At 40.6% G+C, this 21,755-nt stretch overlaps 2 protein-coding genes across 2 annotated transcripts; one reads left to right on the top strand and one right to left on the bottom strand.

Moving 5' to 3' along the window:
• Positions 1–10,484: 10,484 nt before the first annotated feature.
• LOC135090050 (uncharacterized) lies at positions 10,485–13,504 on the top strand. Its single transcript, XM_063986303.1, has 2 exons — positions 10,485–11,223; positions 12,446–13,504. The coding sequence occupies exons 1-2, from the start codon at positions 10,688–10,690 to the stop codon at positions 13,152–13,154; spliced, it is 1,245 nt and encodes a 414-aa protein (XP_063842373.1). The 5' UTR covers positions 10,485–10,687; the 3' UTR covers positions 13,155–13,504.
• Positions 11,266–15,054, bottom strand: LOC135090051 (uncharacterized). Its single transcript, XM_063986304.1, has 2 exons — positions 13,669–15,054; positions 11,266–12,223 (listed from the first exon to the last, which is right to left on the bottom strand). The coding sequence occupies exons 1-2, from the start codon at positions 13,799–13,801 to the stop codon at positions 11,469–11,471; spliced, it is 888 nt and encodes a 295-aa protein (XP_063842374.1). The 5' UTR covers positions 13,802–15,054; the 3' UTR covers positions 11,266–11,468.
• Positions 15,055–21,755: the final 6,701 nt, after the last annotated feature.

Genomic DNA, 21,755 nt, shown 5'->3' with positions numbered 1-21,755 from the left:
TTATAAATAATATATATATATATATATATATATATATATATATATATATATATATATATATATATATATATATATATATATATATATATATATATATATATATATATATATATATATATATATATATATATATATATATATATATATATATATATATATATATATATATATATATATATATATATATATATATATATATATATATATATATATAATATTTCCTAAAAAGAGTGACCGTTGTAATCCCTCAAACTACCGTCCTATTGCTTTAATTTCCTGCCTATCTAAAGTTTTTTAATCTATCCTCAACAGGAAGATTCTTAAACATCTATCACAAACATCTATCACTTCACAACCTTCTATCTGATCGCCAGTATGGGTTCCGTCAAGGCCGGTCTACTGGTGATCTTCTGGCTTTCCTTACTGAGTCTTGGTCATCCCCTTTTAGAGATTTTGGTGAAACTTTTGCTGTTGCCTTGGATATATCAAAAGCTTTTGATACAGTCTGGCACAAAGCTTTGATTTCCAAACTACCCTCCTACGGCTTCTATCCTTCTCTCTGTAACTTCATTTCAAGTTTCCTTTCTGACCGTTCTATTGCTGCTGTGGTAGACGGTCACTGTTCTTCTAAATCTATTAACATTGGTGTTCCTCAGGGTTCTGTCCTGTCAGAATGTGCTCCACTTAAGAAGTTAAGTAGTCAAAGAATTTCTTAGTCAGAGGAGTTAGGTGAGAGGTATACAGCACAGATAAATTTAGTTTGAGAATGACTCTGTAGTCGTAGCTAGATGGTAGAAAACTCGGAAGATTCAAGAGCGTGGGCACGAGAGCAGGTTACGTCGTTGCGCACATAAACGCAACATCCAGCTTTTGGATCGAAAATGAGGATAGAGAAAGTAGGAGGGAACAGAAAAGGGCTACTGTTAGTTGCCTAAGACACCTGAGTTTCAGTGAGCAAAAGATGAGGTTTAGAAGAGGAGAGGTGGTGTTCTACAGATTGAAAATTAGATCTTTGACCGCGAATGTTGCAGAAGTTAATGAAGAAAAAGTTGAGGGGGGTGTCAAGACACTTAGGGTTGTTGTCAGAAGGGCAGTCAGATCTGGAGACATTTTTGGGCCCCTCCCCAGATGGGGACTCCGAGGCTGTTGTAGGAGTCGCGTGATAATTTTGAAATTTTGAGTGAAGGGTGTGTGTGTTATTAGGTGCTTGTAGTTTTGTGTGGAGGAAGAGACTTGTCTTTAGAGGGCAGGCTGTGATTTCCCCCACCCCCCTTGTGTTGTGAGACACAAAGGGAAACGTTCAGTGAGGTCACAGCTGGGTTTAATGATAAGTTCACAGCACCCCTTGATCCAGTGCTTTAGACCTCACTGGGAATAATTATCGTTTCGGCAGGTGCCTACTGCCTCCTCCATATATATATATATATATATATATATATATATATATATATATATATATATATATATATATATATATATATATATATATATATATATATATATGCCCGCACTAGGCTAGACGGAGATAGGCTAGGAAAAGTTGACCCGAGTGTACTTCCAGTTTACCTTCGAGAAAAAATTTTTATTTTCTAAATTTAGCGTGGCAAATACTATTGATTCAGTTAAAACAACCTAGGAAAATATTTATCTAATCGGAAAGTCGTATATTATAATTGCAGCAAATGTTTTTTCTTTTTTACAACAGCACGAGCTTTCAATGCACAGAGGAACCAACCAAGCAAGAACCTTCGTCGCTCTCCACCTGCTTTTTTTTCTACTTAATTTTCTTTTCACGGGTAATTAACAATGAATTTATCATTATGATAATTGTTTTCTTTAATGAGCATGTTATGTAAACATGTAAAGAGCAAGATAGTTGCCTTGAGTCGAGAACAGGAAGTGCAAGATAGGAGATGGTTAGCGTATCTGTTATGGCTGTAATAGTTGTGTTTTTACACATTATATTTGGTAGGTGGAAGCTAGGCTGCACCTTGTGTGTGTGTGTGTGTGTGTGTGTGTGTGTGTGTGTGTGTGTGTGTGTGTGTGTGTTATATCTGGTAGGTGGAAGCTAGGTTGCACTGTGTGTGTGTGTGTGTGTGTGTGTGTGATATCTGGTAGGTGGAAGCTAGGCTGCACTGTGTGTGTGTGTGTGTGTGTGTGTGTGTGTGTGTGTGTGTGTGTGTGTGATATCTTGTAGGTGGAAGCTAGGCTGCACTGTGTGTGTGTGTGTGTGTGTGTGTGTGTGTGTGTGTGTACTATACTGTCATAGACTGGCCTCTTGTATTCTTGTTTCTTGCTTGTTGACTTGCCCATGGTGTGCCGCAGGAGATGCCATGGAAATACAGTTGTAAAAAAGTTGCCTTATATTAATATAAATTGCGGAGGAACAGAGGAACGCTAGTCGCTAAATCCGTTGTCGTACCAATGGGGAGTTTTCAGAACTAGTGGTGGTCACCAGGTGGCAGCACAGACAAACTCTTTTCTCACATACAAGCAATATCAGATATACCTACAGTGTTATTCTATTTACATGAAGATGCAATGGGGTTATATAATATATTTTTCTACGTAATCCCTTCCAAGTAGTAACACAAGTAAAATCAAACTCTTTTCATGAACAAATGTATATAAGTTGATTTTCTAGTGAATCGGCATTTAGATTTATTTGATCATCTTAAGATTTCCAAATGAATACACTCTTGATTGGAAACGTCTTAATCTACACGACAGTAAACATAAAGGCAACATGTCTGTGACAGTCAAAAGTCCAAATTACATAGATCTCCTTCCTAGTTTATGGAAACGGCAATTTTAATAAAAAAGAATTGGCAACTCGAGTGTCCTGGCGATAGTAATGCTGTATTTCTAATCAAAACAAACACCTGACTCGGCCGCGCTGGTTGAGCTTAAGAAACACGTTGTTGGACAAGAAGTTTAATGTTGCTGCGGTGCCCATCTCAACTACGCCCTAAGCAATGGATTGCGGTAGCTGGACACTACAGCAGCAGCAGGATCGCCTGAGAGATGTTTCTTTTGGCTCTCGATTACTTTACCTTGTCGCTCGCTTCGTGAGAGGGATGCTAAAATCCCACAAAGAAAAGAAAAAAAAAAAAAAAACTAGAGCCATATATCACGATGTTACTGAGTAGGTTGTCATACTATATAGTATAGTGTGATTTTTTAAATTTTTTTTCATTGTCCAAATCAATATTTTTTTATACTTATAATATGCTTTATTTAAGATTTTTTTTTTTATGTAGGAAGGACACTGGCCAAGGGCAACAAATATCAAAAAAAAAAAAAAAAGCCCACTGAAATGCCAGTCCCATAAAAGGGTCAAAGCAGTAGACAAAAATTAATGAATAAGCGCCTTGAAACCTCCCTCCTGAAGGAGTTCAAGTCATAGGTGTATCATCAATCTGGTGATAATTGGAATATCAATTATTTTATTTATTTGTTTATTTCTAAATTAGTTCGTGTATCAGTGTATTTATGTAGACGAGGATTAAGATCTGTACACGGTGCGCAAGCCGTACGTCTTTGTGACGTGGCAGTGGGGAGGTGAGGTAAGGTGGCAGCAGGATGATGAGGTGGCGACGAACGGTCAGCCAGGGTTACTTGCTGTCCGCCTTAACCTGAAGTGTGTTGTGATGGATCACTGGATGTAATATTTATTCAAGACTTGGGATTATTCTATTATGCTGGTATGTATGGCTATGTTTGGTTATAGTAGTACTATGTGGTGGTTAATCAGCTGGTGTTCACGTAAAACATTTGTGATGTTCATCAACAAAATGTTTATGTATTAGTGATGATCTTTTATGATTACAGTGTTAATGTGATTGTGCGGCCGGCTATTAAGGGTATATTTCATGTATTACAATTTATGAATCCAACTACTGGTTCGGAAAGTTTATGGAGGCAATCCATATGCGGCTGGAGCTACCGTTGTGAGTTATAATTCTAATGATTATTATAAATGAAAATCATTGTGGTTGACTGGTTATATGATTGATTTTGAATTGTACTTGGCATATGGTGAATTCTACATACATCCATTCGCAATTTTCATATTGATCTACTTATTAATGATGTTTGGGTACTTAAGATGATACAAAAAAAAAGAAAAAGAAAAAAGAAAACTTTGTTTGGGATATGTGTTTATTATAATGACTTTGACAGGTAAAAACGCTTGTAATAAAGAAGTTATGGCAGTGTTCAAGCTGTGTTAACGGATGCCTCCATACAATAGGAAGATGGAAATACAGAAGCAGGCTGGGAGTTCCAGAGTTTACCAGAGAAAGGGATGAATGATTGAGAATACTGTAACTCTCGCGTTAGAGAGGTGGACAGAATAGGGGTGAGAGAAAGAAAAGTCTTGTGCAGCGAGGCCGCGGGAGGAGGGGAGGCATGCAGTTAGCAAGATCAGAAGAGCAGTTAGCATGAAAATAGCGGTAGAAGACAGCTCGAGATGCAACATTGCGGCGGTGAGAGAGAGAGGCTGAAGACAGTCAGTTAGAGGAGAGTTGATGAGACGAAAAGCTTTTGATTCCACCCTGTCTAGAAGAGCAGTGTGAGTGGAACACCCCCAGATATGTGAAGCATACTCCATACATGGACGGATAAGGCCCTTGTACAGAGTTAGCAGCTGGGGGGGGGGATGAGAAAAACTGGCGGAGACTCAGAACACCTAACTTCATAGAAGCTGTTTTAGCTAGAGATGAGATGTGAAGTTTCCAGTTCAGATTATAAGTAAAGGACAGACCGAGGATGTTCAGTGTAAAAGAGGGGGACAGTTGTCATTGAAAAAGAGGGGATAGTTGTCTGAAAGGTTGTGTCGAGTTGATAGATGGAGGAATTGAGTTTTTGAGGCATTGAACAATACCAAATTTGCTCTGCCCCAATCAGAAATTTTAGAAAGATCAGAAGTCAAGCATTATGTGGCTTCCCTGCGTGAAATGTTTACCTCCTGAAGGATTGGACGTCTATGAAAAGACGTGGAAAAGTGCAGGGTGGTATCATCGGCGTAGGAGTGGATAGGACAAGAAGTTTGGTTAAGAAGATCATTAATGAATGATAAGAAGAGAGTGGATGACATGACAGAACCCTGAGGAACACCACTGTTAATAGATTTAGGAGAAGAACAGTGACCGTCTACCACAGCAGCAATAGAACGGTCAGAAAGGAAACTTGAGATGAAGTTACATAGAGAAGGATAGAAGCCGTAGGAGGGTAGTTTAGAAATCAAAGCTTTGTGCCAGACTCTATCAAAAGCTTTTGATATGTCTAAGGCAACAGCAAAAGTTTCACCAAAATCTCTAAAAGAGGATGACCAAGACTCAGTAAGGAAAGCCAGAAGATCACCTGTAGAGCGGCCTGGACGAAACCCATACTGGCGATCAGATAGAAGGTTGTGAAGTGATAGATGTTTAAGAATCTTCCTGTTGAGGATAGATTCAAAAACTTTAGACATGCAGGAAATTAAAGCAATAGGACGGTAGTTTGAGGGATTAGAACGGTCATCCTTTTTAGGAACAGGCTGAATGTGGGCAAACTTCCAGCAAGAAGGAAAGGTAGATGTTGACAGACAGAGCTGAAAGAGTCTGACTAGGCAAGGTGCAAGCATGGAGGCACAGTTTCGGAGAACAATAGGAGGGACCCCATCAGGTCCATAAGCCTTCCGAGGATTTAGGCCAGCGAGGGCATGGAAAACATCATTGCGAAGAATTTTAATAGGGGGCATGAAGTAGTCAGAGGCTGGAGGAGAGGGAGGAACGAGCCGAGAATCGTCCAAGGTAGAGTTTTTAGCAAAGGTTTGAGCGAAGAGTTCTGCTTTAGAAATAGATGTGATAGCAGTGGTGCCATCTGGTTGAAATAAAGGAGGGAAAGAAGAAGAAGAAGCAAAGTTATTGGAAATATTTTTGGGTAGATACCAGAGGTCACGAGGGGAGTTAGATCTTGAAAGGTTTTGACACTTTCTATTAATGAAGGAATTTTTTTGCTACCAGTTTACTCGATAAACACGCACAAAAAAAAAATATATATATATATATAATAATGATAATAATAATAGTGATTAATGTGACCACATTCTCTCAATATTATCATACCGGATATTGAAAAGTCGATACATCATTTCAATAGTATCATGATGATCAATGTTCTATGCATCTTTATGCACCTGGGACTTACTACAACAATATTTTAGTTCTCTTTCCTACAGTTAGATGAGCAGCAACGACATCTAGCTGTTTAGTTCCGAAAACTCCCCATTCTCCCGGGTTCAAATTTCTCCCGGGAGAAATATGGACTCGGGAGAGATTTGGCACGACACTGCCAAAGCGAACTCGCCCCCCCTTCCAAATACTCCCAGGAGAAATTTGGATGGAAGCAAAATTGATCCCGAGAACAACTTGGACTGAAATCAACTATTGTATGAAATTTTTATCGAATGAATGGAGTTTTATTGACAAAACTTTTATTTTGTTGTATGTGGAACATGTTACAGTAGAAATGGAGCAAGTAAACATGAGTTTACACCCAGTGCGAATGTTTAGTCCTACCACATTCTTTTATATTTATGTATTTTACGTATCAGCAACATCGTTATGATATTTTATTGATAAATTATTAATGTTCCACTGTCTGTAGAATATTCTATGATAGGAATGCAGCAAGTAAACAAGAGTATAGCGAGTGATAACGGAGCACCAAAACTTACTCTGTGAGCGATTGTAAAGTCTCATTTCACTGCAAGTGCTGCTTATTTGTTGTAAATATAATTATTGTGATGATGTTCATCGTTTATTTCTAGTAATTTCATTGTTTTCTTCTTGTATTAAGACTGTAATCCGTGTATAGCCTAAGCGAGGCAGTTTATAATTTCTAGATTCTAATCTAATGCTTTATCGAAATCGTTAAAATTGTAACTGTGCAATGATGACAGTGCAGAAGACACAGGTGAAGGCTTGCCACCAGGAGGGAACATAACTCTGATTATCACATTTCACTTGTTCTGAGATAATATTATATTGTTACTGAACACAAGAAATTTTAACCTTATGAAAAATATTTCTTTTCATGTGAGCTATATATAGAAATAACTTACCTCTAGAAATTTTTTTACTTATCTTCTTCATATTTCGTTTCATGTGAGCTATATATAGAAATAACTTACCTTAAACCTAATGGTTTTCTACTTGTTGACCTAACAATAAAGTATGAGAAAAAACGGATAACCAACATGAAACTGAAATCTGATGAGAAAAGTGTGTCCTCCACCCACTGCTCAGTGAATACCAGAAATGGTGAAGAATAGCTTGTCATGTCTTTATTAGTTATGTGTAAATTGTTGAGATCACATTGTAATAAATTGTAATATATATATATATATATATATATATATATATATATATATATATATATATATATATATATATATATATATATATATATATATATATATATATATTAGAGAAGCCACAGAACGCCTGACTTTTGATCTCTTTAAAATCTGTGATTGAGGCAGAGCAAACTTACTATTGTTCAATGCCTCAAAAGCTCAATTTGTCCATCTTATCAACTCAACACAACCTTCCAAATAACTATCCCCTTTCAACTCAACTGTCCCCCTCTTCTACACCGAACATCCTTGGTCTGTCCTTTACTTATAATCTAAACTGGAAATTTCACATCTCATCTCTAGCTAAACCAGCTTCTTTGAAGTTAGGTGCTCTGAGTCGTTTCCGCCAGTTTTTCTCATCCCTCCACCTTCGCAGCTGCTGACTCTGTACAGGGACCTTCTCTGTCCACGTATGTTTTATGCTTCACATATACGGGAGGCTCCACTCATATCGTTATTTTAGACAAATTGGAATAAAAAGCTTTGCGTCTTATCAACTCCTCTTCTCTAACTGACTGTCTTCGTCCTCTTTCTCATCGCCGCAATGTTGCACCTCTTGCTATCTCCTACCGCTATTTTCACATGAACTGCTCTTCTGATTTGTTAACTGCATGCCTCCCCTCATCTCGCAGCCGCGCTGCACAAGACTTTCTTCTTTCTCTCAGCCCTGTTCTGTCCACTTCTCCAGTATTCCAGTACTCTCACCCACTCATCCCTTTCTCTGGTAAAGTAAGGAACTCCCTGTCTGCTTCTTGTACCTCCTTTCAACACATCCTTCAATTTTCGATGATTCTCTTCACATCTCTTTTGGAACTGGCACCTCAGTGAGATTTTTTTTTTTCCTCTTTTGTTTCCTTGAAAAAAAAAAATAGTAAGGCTTGGTGCACTATACCATACTATGTCATCTTTTTATTCTTTCATTTATTCTGTATGTACCCAAGAATGATATCATTTTCCATTTTTCGAGTGTCAACTGATTCACTGGTGCAGGGATTGATTTGCTTCCTAAAAGTAGCTGAATTTATGTGCATGCATGAGATGGCTGGCACAGAATGCTGCAGTTCAAATGTGTACAAGTTCCACTATGGGAACACTCGTATCTGTTTGGACAGGAGGATATTCTTGTCTGGGACCTTTCACAGTGTGCTCCTGCATTGTTCCCACTTGAAATAAACCTTTCACTTGTCTAAAGAGTGTTGAAACTTTTTGTGGGCACTGAAGAAATCCTTAGCATCCTTTTCATGGTAGGCATAGATAGCAGCATCCTTGCTACTGTGAAAACTGCTGCTTTGGTTTCTCAACCCAACCAACAACTGCATGAGCACAGTAACCCCAGCCAAGGCAAAACGTGCACAGCACTCCCTCTCCCTCTCCCTCTCCCTCTTTCTCTCTCATACACACACACACACACACACACACACACACGCATACGGAAGGCTGATGGACCAGGTAAAATATCTAATTTGGTGTTAAAAGAATTCCAGGAAAGCAACTCATGTATTATATATATATATATATATATATATATATATATATATATATATATATATATATATATATATATATATATATATATATATATTTTTTTTTTTTTTTTTTTTTTTTTTTTACAGCACCTTTATAACTGTGAGCGGCTTGACTATGTAAAGGAGACGGAGTGCTTGCGACACCAAAGGTCAGGTAGACCTGTTCCTTGGGAATCAGCCATGATGCAGATGAAAATTGCAGAGGTGGGAAAGTGTTAGCGGGTTGTTAATTTCTGAATCCATTCCAGAAATTAATGACCACAATTTTCTCCATTCACTTTATATGTACATTTATTTTTATTAACCTGTGTAACATTTCCACATGCATTATATAAAAACTTTTCAAATCTTCCTTTTTTCTCATCTCATGATATACATATATACCTCTAATTCATCCTGTGTAGTTTCTCATTTTAGCTATGTACATTTTTTTTTTTCAGTTAAGAAAACAAAAACCACATCATACACACAAAAATTGTTAAATTAAATGTACGATAAAATGTCCGAGCAGTCATTCTGTGACGCATCTATAAATAAAAAAAAAATAAAATAAAAAAATACAATAAAACAGAAAAAAAAAAAGTTAAAAGAATTTCCATGATGATTTATGAAAGGCACCTTCTACGGAAACATTGAATTAGTCTGTCTGGGACAAGGGCGACTGATTCAGGGTCAAATTTGCTTCACCCTTAAGATGGACCGAAAATCACGCCAGTGTTTTATACTTTCTACACAGAGTGGCGTAGTAGCAGGAGCTCCTGAGCCCGCTAAGCAAAGTACAATTGTCTTTTGTCTTGCTTTCGTCCCCCAAGTGGCCTCTCTCAGCCCACAGTACCGCTCCTTTTTGGTCCTGTAGACAAGAAGAAAGATTCAAGTTGCAGACTATTGCCCTGATTTAGGGATACAGTGAAATGATGAATTTATTTTTATTGTCACAAACAATAGGGATGGAAACGTGTATCGTTGACTCAGTAGTGAATCTCTTGACCCCCGCTACATTCAAGTATCTGTTGTCGCCTCACGATGTCCCTTGAAGCTGGTGGCGAGCGACTCATGCGAAGGATGTGTAACAATAAGGAAAATGAGTTAACTGAAGTAGTGAAGTTATGCAAGAGGAGGACTGTTCTGTAGAAATCAGGTAGTGAGGGTCGTGTTTCCGTGGTAAAGTTGATGACTCGGAGCGAAAGATAGATAAGACACCCAGGGATTCTGATGACTGTAGATGAATGGTTCGCTTATCTGGTCCAGCGGTCTCAGAAGGGACAGACTGTGTAGTCTTCAGAGAGGGAAGTGATTTCTCCATGAGCCCTAAACCCTTAAATGCCGACCCTCATAGTCCTAAGTATTATGCTGTGGTAAATTGGTTAAGTAACCACTGAATGTTAAAGATACACTGAGAATTATTATACGTGTATTGCACTTGCATTTCTATTATTATTATTATTATTATTATTATTATTATTATCATTATTATTATTATTATTATTATTGTTATTGCTTAAATTAATTATTTATTATCAAATTAATTGCCACCATAATACATCATGTATTACGATAATCATACAGCCCCCTCATTATTCCAGAATCAAATTGTGTTCTTATGATGTGTTCCAGAGTGGTTTTGAATTATCAATTACCGCTGGACACTGTTCATTAGTTTCTTACCTTTGTATAATAGGTGAAGTCACTCTTGGTGAGTTTCTGTGGTTTTCAGGTGAATGTCAAAGGTGAACGTATAAAAATATGTATATTTAGATATATGTACAGAGTTCTGGAGAAGCGTGTGGCGCGTACGGGACAACGGATGTCCTCTGCGTGGTACAGCGTTACTATTAAGGGTGTGTGCACAGAGAAAGCAGGTTACCAGCGCGCTGGTTTCCAGCGCCAACCCGCGCCGGGAACCAGCGCGATAGGGTGTTCACAGAGGACGCAGGTAACCAGTTTCGACCCGCTCGGTGAGCGACACGGACAGAGGCAGTATCTGTCATCAGTGTACAAGATGTCGAGCTCATCGTCTGACGATGACTTCATGCTGCCTGATAGTGTTCATACAAAAGTCAAGAGAAAAAGAAGAGCAGTACATGAAATAAACTACAAGAGAGAAGAGTTTGGAGAATATCATCATCTTTTCAGTGATCTGAAAAGGGACAACGCAAGATTTTTTGAATACACAAGGATGACACAAGAGACATTCAACTACATTCTCAAGAAAGTTGAACATCGTCTTGTGAAGACATGGTGTAATTGGCATGAGCAATCCATTCAACCTGAAGAAAGACTTGTCATTACTATCAGGTGAGCGAAATTCTGATGCTAAAATCAATTTCATATTACTTTATTAATAAGATGATAATCATAGATGGTATAGGGAACAAATAATTTTTATTTGAATTTTACAGTTTATATCGTATGGTACTGATAAACACAACACTGAACAAAGTAAAGATACATATATCATAAATCCTAATAACAAAACAATTACATAAAATAAGCATTTCTCCTAGTACAGACATATATGTGATACTAAGAATGTTAGTGTACTACATAGGTTGTAAAGTCATATCTGTGGTATGAACTTGAGACTCTATAGGAGAGTGGGCATATGAGTGAGGAGACACCTGTGGGGTATAAGCAGAAGCTGAGGAAGAAGAATCATGGGTATATGGAAGGGGAGATATGGCAGGCACTGGATATGCAAATTGTTGTACAAGTTCTTGTAGGCGGCTTCTAAATGTCAGCTTCTGCACAGCAGGAATTCTTTTGACATGAGGTAACAAACTTTTGAAGAACATCAGATCCTCGTCATCTTCTTTGTCTTGCTTGCGATTTATTTTTTCTTTCAAGTACTGATTTTTTTGTTGTTCAATATCCAGGATGCTCTGGTTGAAGTCATCTGTTTTAGAGCGTTTGTTAGCTCCCTTTTTCTTCGGACGGGTGGCGGGTGAAATGAGCCATTGCTTTTCCATAACTTCATCTTCGCGTTCAAGAGCGTCTTTAGTGTGGGATACGCCTTCCTCTGTAGCCAAGGGGGGCTCCATGGTACCCATTTGGTATTCTATTTGAGGTGATTCTGGTAATGAGGTTTCAACAGTATCATTGGTTAGCACACCTGATAAATTTCCAGTTGAAGCTCTTGCTTTCACGACGTCTTTCAGGAAATGCAGTAATTTGAAATACTGCCACTTTGATGTGGGAGTGTCACCTGCGGCATCACCTGATCGAGCTGGTGGAATTTTCCCGAGCTCAACAGCAAATTGGTCTCTAAGATATTTCCATTTTTTCTTTACCAGTGTCTCTGAAAAGACAAAAGATTTGGGAAGTGGTAAAGAAAAAGACTTGATAACAATACGTATTATGCTAATATGCCTACATACATACATCCTTCAAGACTGTATTCTATAGGCAAAGCGCACACACACATGCATACATTCACATTTTCAAGCCGCGCCAAGGCTAACAACAATGATTATTATAATTCATTACTGTTTATTGACATTGCTTATTATATTATTTGCAGGTATCTTGCCACAGGATCGTCGTTCCGTTCCCTTGCATTTTCGTTTAGGGTCGGAGTGACAACGGTGGGAAAGATTGTTTCAGAGACTGTTATCGCACTGTGGGAAGAACTACATGAGGAACACATGCCAGTACCAACAAAGGAGTCCTTCAAAATGATCGCTGAAGATTTCTACAGCATCTGGAATTTCCCTAACTGTTTAGGCTCAATTGATGGAAAACATATCCGTGTTCAGTGTCCCCAAAATTCAGGATCAATGTACTTTAACTACAAAAAGTTTTTTTCCATTGTCCTTCAAGCTGTTGCAGATGCACACTACAAGTTCATTGCTGTTGATGTAGGAGACTTTGGAAAGCAAAGTGATGGTGGTACGCTCCAAGCCTCTGATCTGTACAGTGTCTTGACAAAGGGAAAACTAGAAATTCCTGAACCTTCTTACTTACCAAATACAAATGTCAAAGCTCCGTATATGTTTGTGGGGGATGAAGCCTATCCACTTTTACCTTTCCTACTAAAACCGTATGGTGGACGTAATTTGACTATTGAAGATACCACCTTCAACCAACGTTTATCCAGGTGTAGGAAGACTGTTGAGTGTGCTTTTGGCATGTTATACAGCAAATGGCGTTTACTGTCAAAGTGTGTAGAAACCAAAGTTGATTTGATTGACAACATTGTAAAATGTATTTGTGTTCTGCATAACACATAGATAAAGAGGGCGTTGAACATCATCTAACTGAGACTGCTGTCTCAACTCTTCAGCAAAATGATCATATGTATTGTCGGGGAAGACCATCAAACGAAGCTGTGAATGTTAGGGAAATCTTTAAATCTTTCTTATTGAAGTATCCTTTAGTATACAAGGACCAAACAAAGCAGTAAACCATGTTTAAGATAACAGAGTTTCACTAGCTGTGTTTTTGCTACTTAACTAATCTTATAACTCCTGTACTGTCCATAGTAAAAAAATAAAGATAAAATGGTTCATAAGTTTTAAATATTCGTTTCACTGACCTCTATAACTTACTGCACTAATTTCGACAAAACATCTTTCTTTTATTACCCTGCAACTATTAAATATCATACAGAGGACTATACACACACACACACACACACACACACACTAATAATAATAATAATAATAATAATAATAATTATTATTATTATTATTATTATTATTATTATTATTATTATTATTATAATTATAATAAAAATTTGCTTACCTTCACAGTTCAACTCCTGGCTGATTTCAGCCCACAGCCTATCCACAACATTTCTGTTAGCGTGGTGCTTATTCCATTTATTCCATACTGGCTGTCTCTCATACACCTTGGCTATCAGGAGCTCAACATCCATCCTTCTCTCCACTCAGTAGCGTCCACCCGCGCGGGTTGAGCAGGCAAGAATGATCGGAGCAAACAGGAAAGTGGGTTGAAGCAGGCTGCCGGCGCCGACACGCTCGAACCTGCTTCCTCTGTGCACGCCTACACTTGTTTATATGGTTTAATTCTTGGCGCGGGTCGGCGCCGGTTGCCCGCGCTGGCAAACCTGCTTTCTCTGTGCACACTTTACACCCTGGCAAGAGACTGCAAGAGACTGCCGGAGCCGGCACAAGGGACGCTTAGCGCCTTCAAAAAGTGCTGACACTAGAAATAGGGGCGGGTTGACCGCACTCACAGTACATGAATATATTTATAATCATAACTCTCTAATTACATAAATAAGGCAAGGGAAAAGCTACTTATAGCTAAGAATAATACATGCCAAAATACATTAGGGAGAGATTAATTATGGAGAATACTTAGATACTATGATGTAGGTGCTACCGATTACTTATCGATGGCAATAAAAGTAGTATGGAAAGTTCCATGGTGTGTGTGTGTGTGACGTAGGGTAGCGTGATCATATCCGCCCCACCCTTATCCGCCAACACCCACTATCTACACTTATGCATATATGTATACATACATTTATATTGCTAATCAGGCAAGGCATTATAAATACAATACATATTATTATTAATTATGTAACCGTTACAGATGTTTATTTGCATTATTAGGGCCCTCGTACCCGCCTCGCCAACCACTAATCTCTCCAACTAACCATCGGCTTCGAATACCGTCTCGACCATACCGTAGCTGTATCATAAAGACGAAGCTTTAGAAACACGTCTCGACTCAGTGAGTCTCGATCGAGCTAACTGAGCTGTCGACTAACTTCCACCTCCACACCTCGTCAGTCTCACTCGCTTCTCGCAGTTGGATATCTTCCTTCCTGCTGCCCAGATTCGTAAGCTCGTCGTGAGTTAGAAGAAGACGTGACGAACACTCACACAAACACTCACACTCACACACGTACACTCACACTCTTCATTACGTACATGCCTGAGATTCTTTTATTTGTGATGCATTTTGGGTATATATTTGTTCTCCCTTATTGCTTATTATTTGGTACATGTTGCGTTCACTTTGTTGCTTATTAACTTGTATATGCTTCGTGAGGTTTTGGTTTCCTTCATTGCTCATTAGCTTGTATATGTTATGTTAACTGTACATACTTAATTGAACCCAAGTGGGATCACTGTGTCCTAGATAAGTTGCACGCGTTATGCCCGCTTCAGGTAGTGGATATTTAGTTTAATAATGATTAAGTTTTATTTCATACTCGTTTCACTACCTTATGCTACAAGAAAGGGTACAGTACCTCCAGTCAACTGACCTTTACCTTTGCTTGTAACAGCATGTGCATGGTCTGTTGTAGTTCAATACTCTGTTTGATGTCAAAATAATTGTCACTACAAGTTGACCGCATTAAAGCGAGGATGACCCAATCGTTTACTCGCTTTAAGGGACGTTCATCGTTTTTTGGGGGGTAAAATGACTTGCCTCATGAAACTGAGTTTGGTGCAGAAAAATAAACAAATAGAAATAAATAACCCAGTAAAAAAAAACCCAAGATGTGGCAACATTTTCTGAATTTTTACGTCGATGCGCATAATTTAAAGGTCTTAAAGCGCCGTTTAAAGGGAATTATGTAAACAAACACGTAAACAAACACGAGCCCTTTGAAGTTCCACGTGCTTGCCAGTACTTCACTATTTTTTATTTTATTTTATTTATTTATTTTATTTTTTTCTGGTTAAAAAAGGAAAAATTACTTGTGATATTTGGCAGCTATTTTATGCTGGTGGCGGGACTCGATAAATATTTCTGCAGTGTGTGTGTGTGTGTGTGTGTGTGTGCACTGGTGCTGGGCAGGATTCGACATTTTAGGATTCGTGGATCCCAGTACTTGAGCTTGTTGGATCCGTGGGATGCGGATCCGAATCAGAGTGCCTGCAGCGCGCGGGGAGACTAGTTAAAGAGGGATCCGCGCGGTACTCGTGTCCCGGTGGTAATCGAATCCCGGCTAGTAATCGGGTCCCAGGCCGCTCGCGGATCCCTGCCGAAAAAAATCGGAGACTTGAGGGGCTGGCTCACAGAATGGACTTCGCCCTGTACACCGCTGCAGCAAGAAGTACTTCTCAGCTCTCTCCTACATCAACGCCTTCTACTTGCTTGTTTGCCCTGGCCCCACGGCTGCGCAGTCTGGCTTGCTCTGAAGCGCCACGAAGAGGCTCGAGAGCACTCCAATTCTGTTTGGAACCCACCTTATCCCGAAGTTACGAATCTAATTTGCCGACTTCCTTTACCTACATTAGTCCATCGACCAGAGGCTTCTTACCTTGGAGACCGGCTGCGGATATGGGTACGCACAGGTGCGAAACTGGAGTGCCTCGCAGAGGCCGCGTGCGTGCAGGCTCCGCGCCGGAGCGCGAGCCGCAGCAGCAACAGACCCCCTTGCTTCGCCCCATGCAGTTACCTGCCTCGCATGTTTCACGGACCGGCAGTGGTACGCGGGACGCCGCAAGAACTGCGGTGCTGTACGGCAGACCGTGTTACCAACACCCTTTCGCTCTGCGAGTGGCTTCTAGGGTCACAGCACCTTAAACAGAAAAGAAAACTCTTCCCCGGACCACCGCCGATGGACGCGAGTTGGTTCCCGTTACCGGGTTCCTGCACCAGGGGACGCGAGCCCAAGATGGGGCCGCTCTCCTGGTTGGCATCCAGGCCTGGTTATGGAATAAGTACCGTATTCCCTTTCGCCACTACCGGGGCTCCCCCTGTCCGGTGAGAGCTCGCCCCTGTGGTGTTCACTTCCTCCCTTCCCTATCCCTATTCCTCCTAAATTCTTCCTTCTTCGCGCTGCCGTGGGATTTACCCTACGGCAGGGCAGCCTGCACTACCCAAGGAAGGGCACTGGTCGCTTTGCCTCCTTCTGCGGGTGGGACCAGGTGTGTGTACACTTTTTTTGTTTAACTAGTCTTCCTTACTTGCCTGTGTTGAACACATGCTGGCAACAGCAACTTTCCTAGGGAAGAGAAGATCCGTGAGGGGCAATCACTCCTACCACTGCGACTCCCGCTTGGGGGGTGGTCCGTTGAAGAGAGTGATTGTAGGTGAAATAAGACTGCTCCTAGGAGCAGTATTATTTGTAGCGGTAGGAAATTAAGTTTTGACCTTGGAAGATGGTGAGGATAAAGTTTAAAAAGCAGAGATCCACTGGACAGGAACAAGATCAAGCTGATAGCACTCCTTTCAAATGAGCAGATTCAGATTACAAGAGTAGGCGTGTAGCCGCACCAGCTGGGCATCAATTGGCTCTCGGGTGATCTGTTTTACTGATCACACCCATCATCGTAGGGTCGAGGAAAGGCAGTTCTCTCTCTCTCTCTGACGTTTATTGATGAGGTAGACATGACCGTAAGAACTGTGAACAAGTTCTCGGTCTCAGTTTCTTACAAAATAACATTATACACTGATATTAAACACTTCCAACATATTACAGTATTCATTAACAATACATGCAACCAACTTGGCACTATGACAATTTTTTTTTCTTTAAAAAAATTTTTACTACAGAATTAAAGTATTTACCTCGGTCACCATCCTGCCCGTCTTTGTCTGAGCACGACTTGGCCGTAAGTGACGCCCGCAGGCGACCAGTGAGTTAACCACACTCTACTAACAAGTGAGCATCGGCATTGGTGCTTCATATAGCATTGAATACTGATAATTACACATATTACACGTTTTCATGCAAATAGAAAACTATTGAACATTTCACTTATGATTACCGAGGAATAATGACGTAAGGTACATACGCTTTACGTACAGTAACAAGACCGGATGGGTATACAGTTATCCTATTGAATGAGGAGCAAACAGATAGGATTTCTGATAAGAAACCGAAGACTGAGCTGAACTATAATGGATTTACCCCCTCTTGCCTGTAGAAATGAAAGTTAAAAAGAGCGTCATCATCACAAGACTCGACAAAACATCATCTACTTGAGAACAGAGAAAGAAATCCAAGCAGAAATAATGAACAAGAATACATGGATGAATAAGGATTTAGAGAATATCTTTAAATTCCCAAGCTCCTCCAACATCAAACTGACCTTCAACCAAACCACCATCGCCAAAAAATGTACTGAGAAAAGGATACTTACCTTCAACCTGAACATTCCTCCATCAAACATCAAGCAGGAAACATTCGTCCTCATTCTTTCCTGTATGCTCTGCTATCAGTTGGAAGACCACTCGACCTGGAACTGTGAAAAGAAAGAGTACAAAGCAACACCTACCTTCTTACCCCCAACGACCTCCCCACAGGACCAAGCCAAAATAAACATCTGTGTCGTTCACGCCCACTATATGAATATAGTGAGACCAAGCTCATATGAGGTAGAACTCAACAAAATTCGAAAATTGAACAACTTACCTTCCATAAAAATACAGGAATGTCCTTAAAAATACAGGAATACCCAGACTCCAGGAAGATATTTAACACTATCCCAACCCAGACATCTGAGTCTTGCGGTGAACAATCTGAAATGGAAACCAATACTTAACTGAGACCAATACAGATAGAGGTGTCACGACCTCCAGACAAGTCATTGAGGAAGACATTAAGGGAGCCAGAGACTTAGGACAGAAGATGGCCCAAAGATTTTTCAACTCCTGAGCTGGTGAAGGGTATTGATGCTGGTATTATAAATATACTTACACTAACCCTCGATTAACTGATAACACCTTACTTAAACTGATCCTGGAGGGAAAGGTGAAATTAATGGGCTGCTGGAAAACAGTGGACAAGAGTCAGTTTGGGAAGAGGAGGCCTGGGAGGATAGAGGAGAGATCACTCTTAAATGAGAGACCTATGCCTTAGGAAATTCAGCCAAGATGGATACAATTAAAATCCTGCAGTTAAACGTGTTAAACTGGTAGACAAACGAACATTTCATAATTCACAATGTTTTACAACTAAACCCTGATATCTTTTTAATTAAGTCATGGACAAAATATAAATAAACCTTTAAAAATTCCTGGTTACAAGGTTGACACTATCAACTCCTCAAACTCCCTTTACGATGGTTCTGCTATTGCTATCAAATACAATATTTTCCATAAATTATATGACGACTTCATAACAAATGTACTGGCCATTGAGCTTGAAACCTCCCACGGACCTATAATAGTTGCAACAACTTACCTCCCACCTCGACTTCCATAGACTGCTAAAGAATAACATACACCAATATATATAATTGGTGATGTTAATGCAAAACACACATACTTCGGGAACAACACAAATAACGCCGATGATTCAGTCCTTGAATAGACCAAGGATAATAAAGGGCCAAGCAAGAGGGAAGGCTCTCTGGGCCGCCTTCCAGGCTTAAAGGCCCAAACCATCTCCTTGGGATGACAATCTACACACACACACACACACAGGCAGGGAAGGATCTCAGTCACCCACGAGCCGCAGAGGAAGGAGTAGCTTCGCTCCCAACCCACTCCATCTTTAAACAATAAGTTGTTCACTTGTTCACAAAATAAGAATGATCATATAGACAACCCAGCAGTCACTTAGAGGCGCCGCAGTCTTGCCCTACGTTCCCGGTGGAGAGAGCCTCACCTAAGGGTATCGCTGGAAGATCGTAGCAACTCGCACCTGTCAAAAAGTGACTTTGCCATCTCTGTTCCTCCTACCTCACCCTTTCCTGTTTTCGTTTTCGTTTTCGGCAACAGAGTCAGGATCGGGCCTTAGGCAAGCCCGCTCCGCGCTCTTTAGCCACCCGGGGTTCTCTAGTGTTGGCTAGCGCAGCCTAGAGGTACCTCGGTAGTGTACAAGCCCTGCCTTCAGGGCTAGCTAGTTAGGGTTTCTTCCCTCCAGTTAGAATCCCTCTCGGGATACAGACACTAGGGCGTTAGGTAACAACAATAGCTTGTTATAGGAGACTTGCAAGGCTGCAGCGCCACGCGGCTTTCCATTCACGGTTGTAGCACCTTTTTCCCTTTCCAAGGCTGTAACGCCACAGAGTTTTCTACAAGGCTGTACCGCCACTGGGCTCTGCCCTATGACACAGATGGTCCTTCCACGCCTCCCTGACCGGAATGTAAGGTACCGGATAAAAACTGCCGACCTCAGCAATGCATTTTTTCTCGAGGACCCAGGTTCCCCATACAAAATGCTTCAAATCTGGCCCATACATTATCGTCGGTCTGGCCAGCGAGACGGACCGCGATAATCACACCACTCACCAGGCAACTGAAAACTTAAAACTCCTTTGGCTTCGAGCTCGTAGAGTCTCCGGAGCAAAAATCTGCCGGAATCCTTATCCGCCGAGTCGATGACTATATTCTGAAAAAAAAAAAAAAAAACCTGGCTGAAGTCCAGGAAAAAAACGATGTACAAATTGACGATCTGCACGTCATACCAAAAGTCCACATGATCAAAATTAAACTTCGATCAAAACAACAGGCTGAACTTATAAAAAACAAGGGCATCAAACTGTTCTCACAAATAGTGCCCTCGTATAACATCAGTATAGAAGAATACCGCCCCATAACTCGGTGCTATAAATACTAACAATTTAGATCGCACAAATCAATGTAAAGCAACCGAACAAGTGTGCTCTAAGTGTGTAGCTAAGGGCCACGACTACAGGAACTGCCAGGCCACCACCCTGAAATGCACAAACTGTGACGGTGAACACACAGCCGTCTCATTCAAATATCAAGTAAAACGTGCTAACAACAAAACTCGCCACAACCTACCCCTCAGCCAACCTCTTACGCTCAGGCTTTCACATCTGCCTCTCCCACACCTTCAAACACAACCCCTAGCACCAACACTAACGCAGAGAAGCTACTTTTCGCTGAAATGATGATAAAATACTGAGTCTGTTTCTCCTTTGGCGATGTTCAGATCCATGCAGAGACCATGAACTCCTTGCTCAAGTACAATGGTTGCCCCACAATTAAAATTCCACCTAACTTCCAACAGACCAACCAACAACACTTTAAACAACTCTTACAACAAAAACTAAACGAAGAGACACAAGCTCCTACACCTCAACTCCAGGAACCCGAACCTACCACATCCGATGAAGCCAGTCCCCCTTGACCTGGGGACCTGGTCATTGATGAGGACTCAGCTTCTGGGGAATCGCAGCCCCACAAGCCCCCTCCACCACGATCCACTCCCACCATTACCAGTCAAACCAACACCACCAACACCACCACAAAAAAGAACGACATAAAGCGACACCTTACAACCGTACCCCAACCTTCCCCCCATCTACACGAACCGCATCGAGGGGTAGGAAAAACGCTTAATCATGATCACAGTAGTACAATTAAACTGTCTCGGTTTCTGGAATAATAGACACCATATTTCAGAGGCCATTCGATCTATATCCAGACAACGTTCTCAATCACACAGGTTTACCACCTAAACCCATCAAACTATACTGATGCACCACATGATACACAGTAGGTACACGCCATGACGGTAACATCAAACACATACACGTAACCGACTGGCCTTCAGCCCACTTCCTGGCCACCAAGATCGAAACACAACAAGGACAATTTTTTATTGCCACCGTATACATCAGACACCAGCCTTAACCTCAGCAACCACACAAACATGCCAGTTTACATAATGGCAGACCTTAATGCAAGACGAACAGCATTCAGACACTCCTACAACAACCAACACGGACACGAACTCCTACAACTCAAAACTGAAACGCCTTCGTTTCCTTGGGCCCGACTTCCCTACCTGCTTTGCCCACAATGGGACTGGCAGGCTGGACCTCATCCTCTCCAATCGCCAATCCTTACCTTTTCACCACCACATCTCCCACGGACCCCTCTGTGGTTCGGACCGCGTTCCGCTAATCCTTAAAATATCCTCCAAC

The sequence above is a fragment of the Scylla paramamosain genome, chromosome 34, assembly GCF_035594125.1.
Source record: "Scylla paramamosain isolate STU-SP2022 chromosome 34, ASM3559412v1, whole genome shotgun sequence".
Taxonomy (NCBI): Eukaryota; Metazoa; Arthropoda; class Malacostraca; order Decapoda; family Portunidae; genus Scylla; species Scylla paramamosain.
This window is presented reverse-complemented; position numbering and strand designations above follow the sequence as displayed.

Bases quoted from the DNA above. Each gene is read 5' to 3' on its own strand.
- LOC135090050 (XM_063986303.1), top strand. From the start codon at position 10,688: ATGTACAGAGTTCTGGAGAAGCGTGTGGCGCGTACGGGACAACGGATG. The intron at 11,224-12,445 runs GTGAGCGAAATT...TATTATTTGCAG, and splicing joins AGACTTGTCATTACTATCAG to GTATCTTGCCACAGGATCGT.
- LOC135090051 (XM_063986304.1), bottom strand. From the start codon at position 13,801: ATGGATGTTGAGCTCCTGATAGCCAAGGTGTATGAGAGACAGCCAGTA. The intron at 12,224-13,668 runs GTAAGCAAATTT...TTGTCTTTTCAG, and splicing joins CCAGGAGTTGAACTGTGAAG to AGACACTGGTAAAGAAAAAA.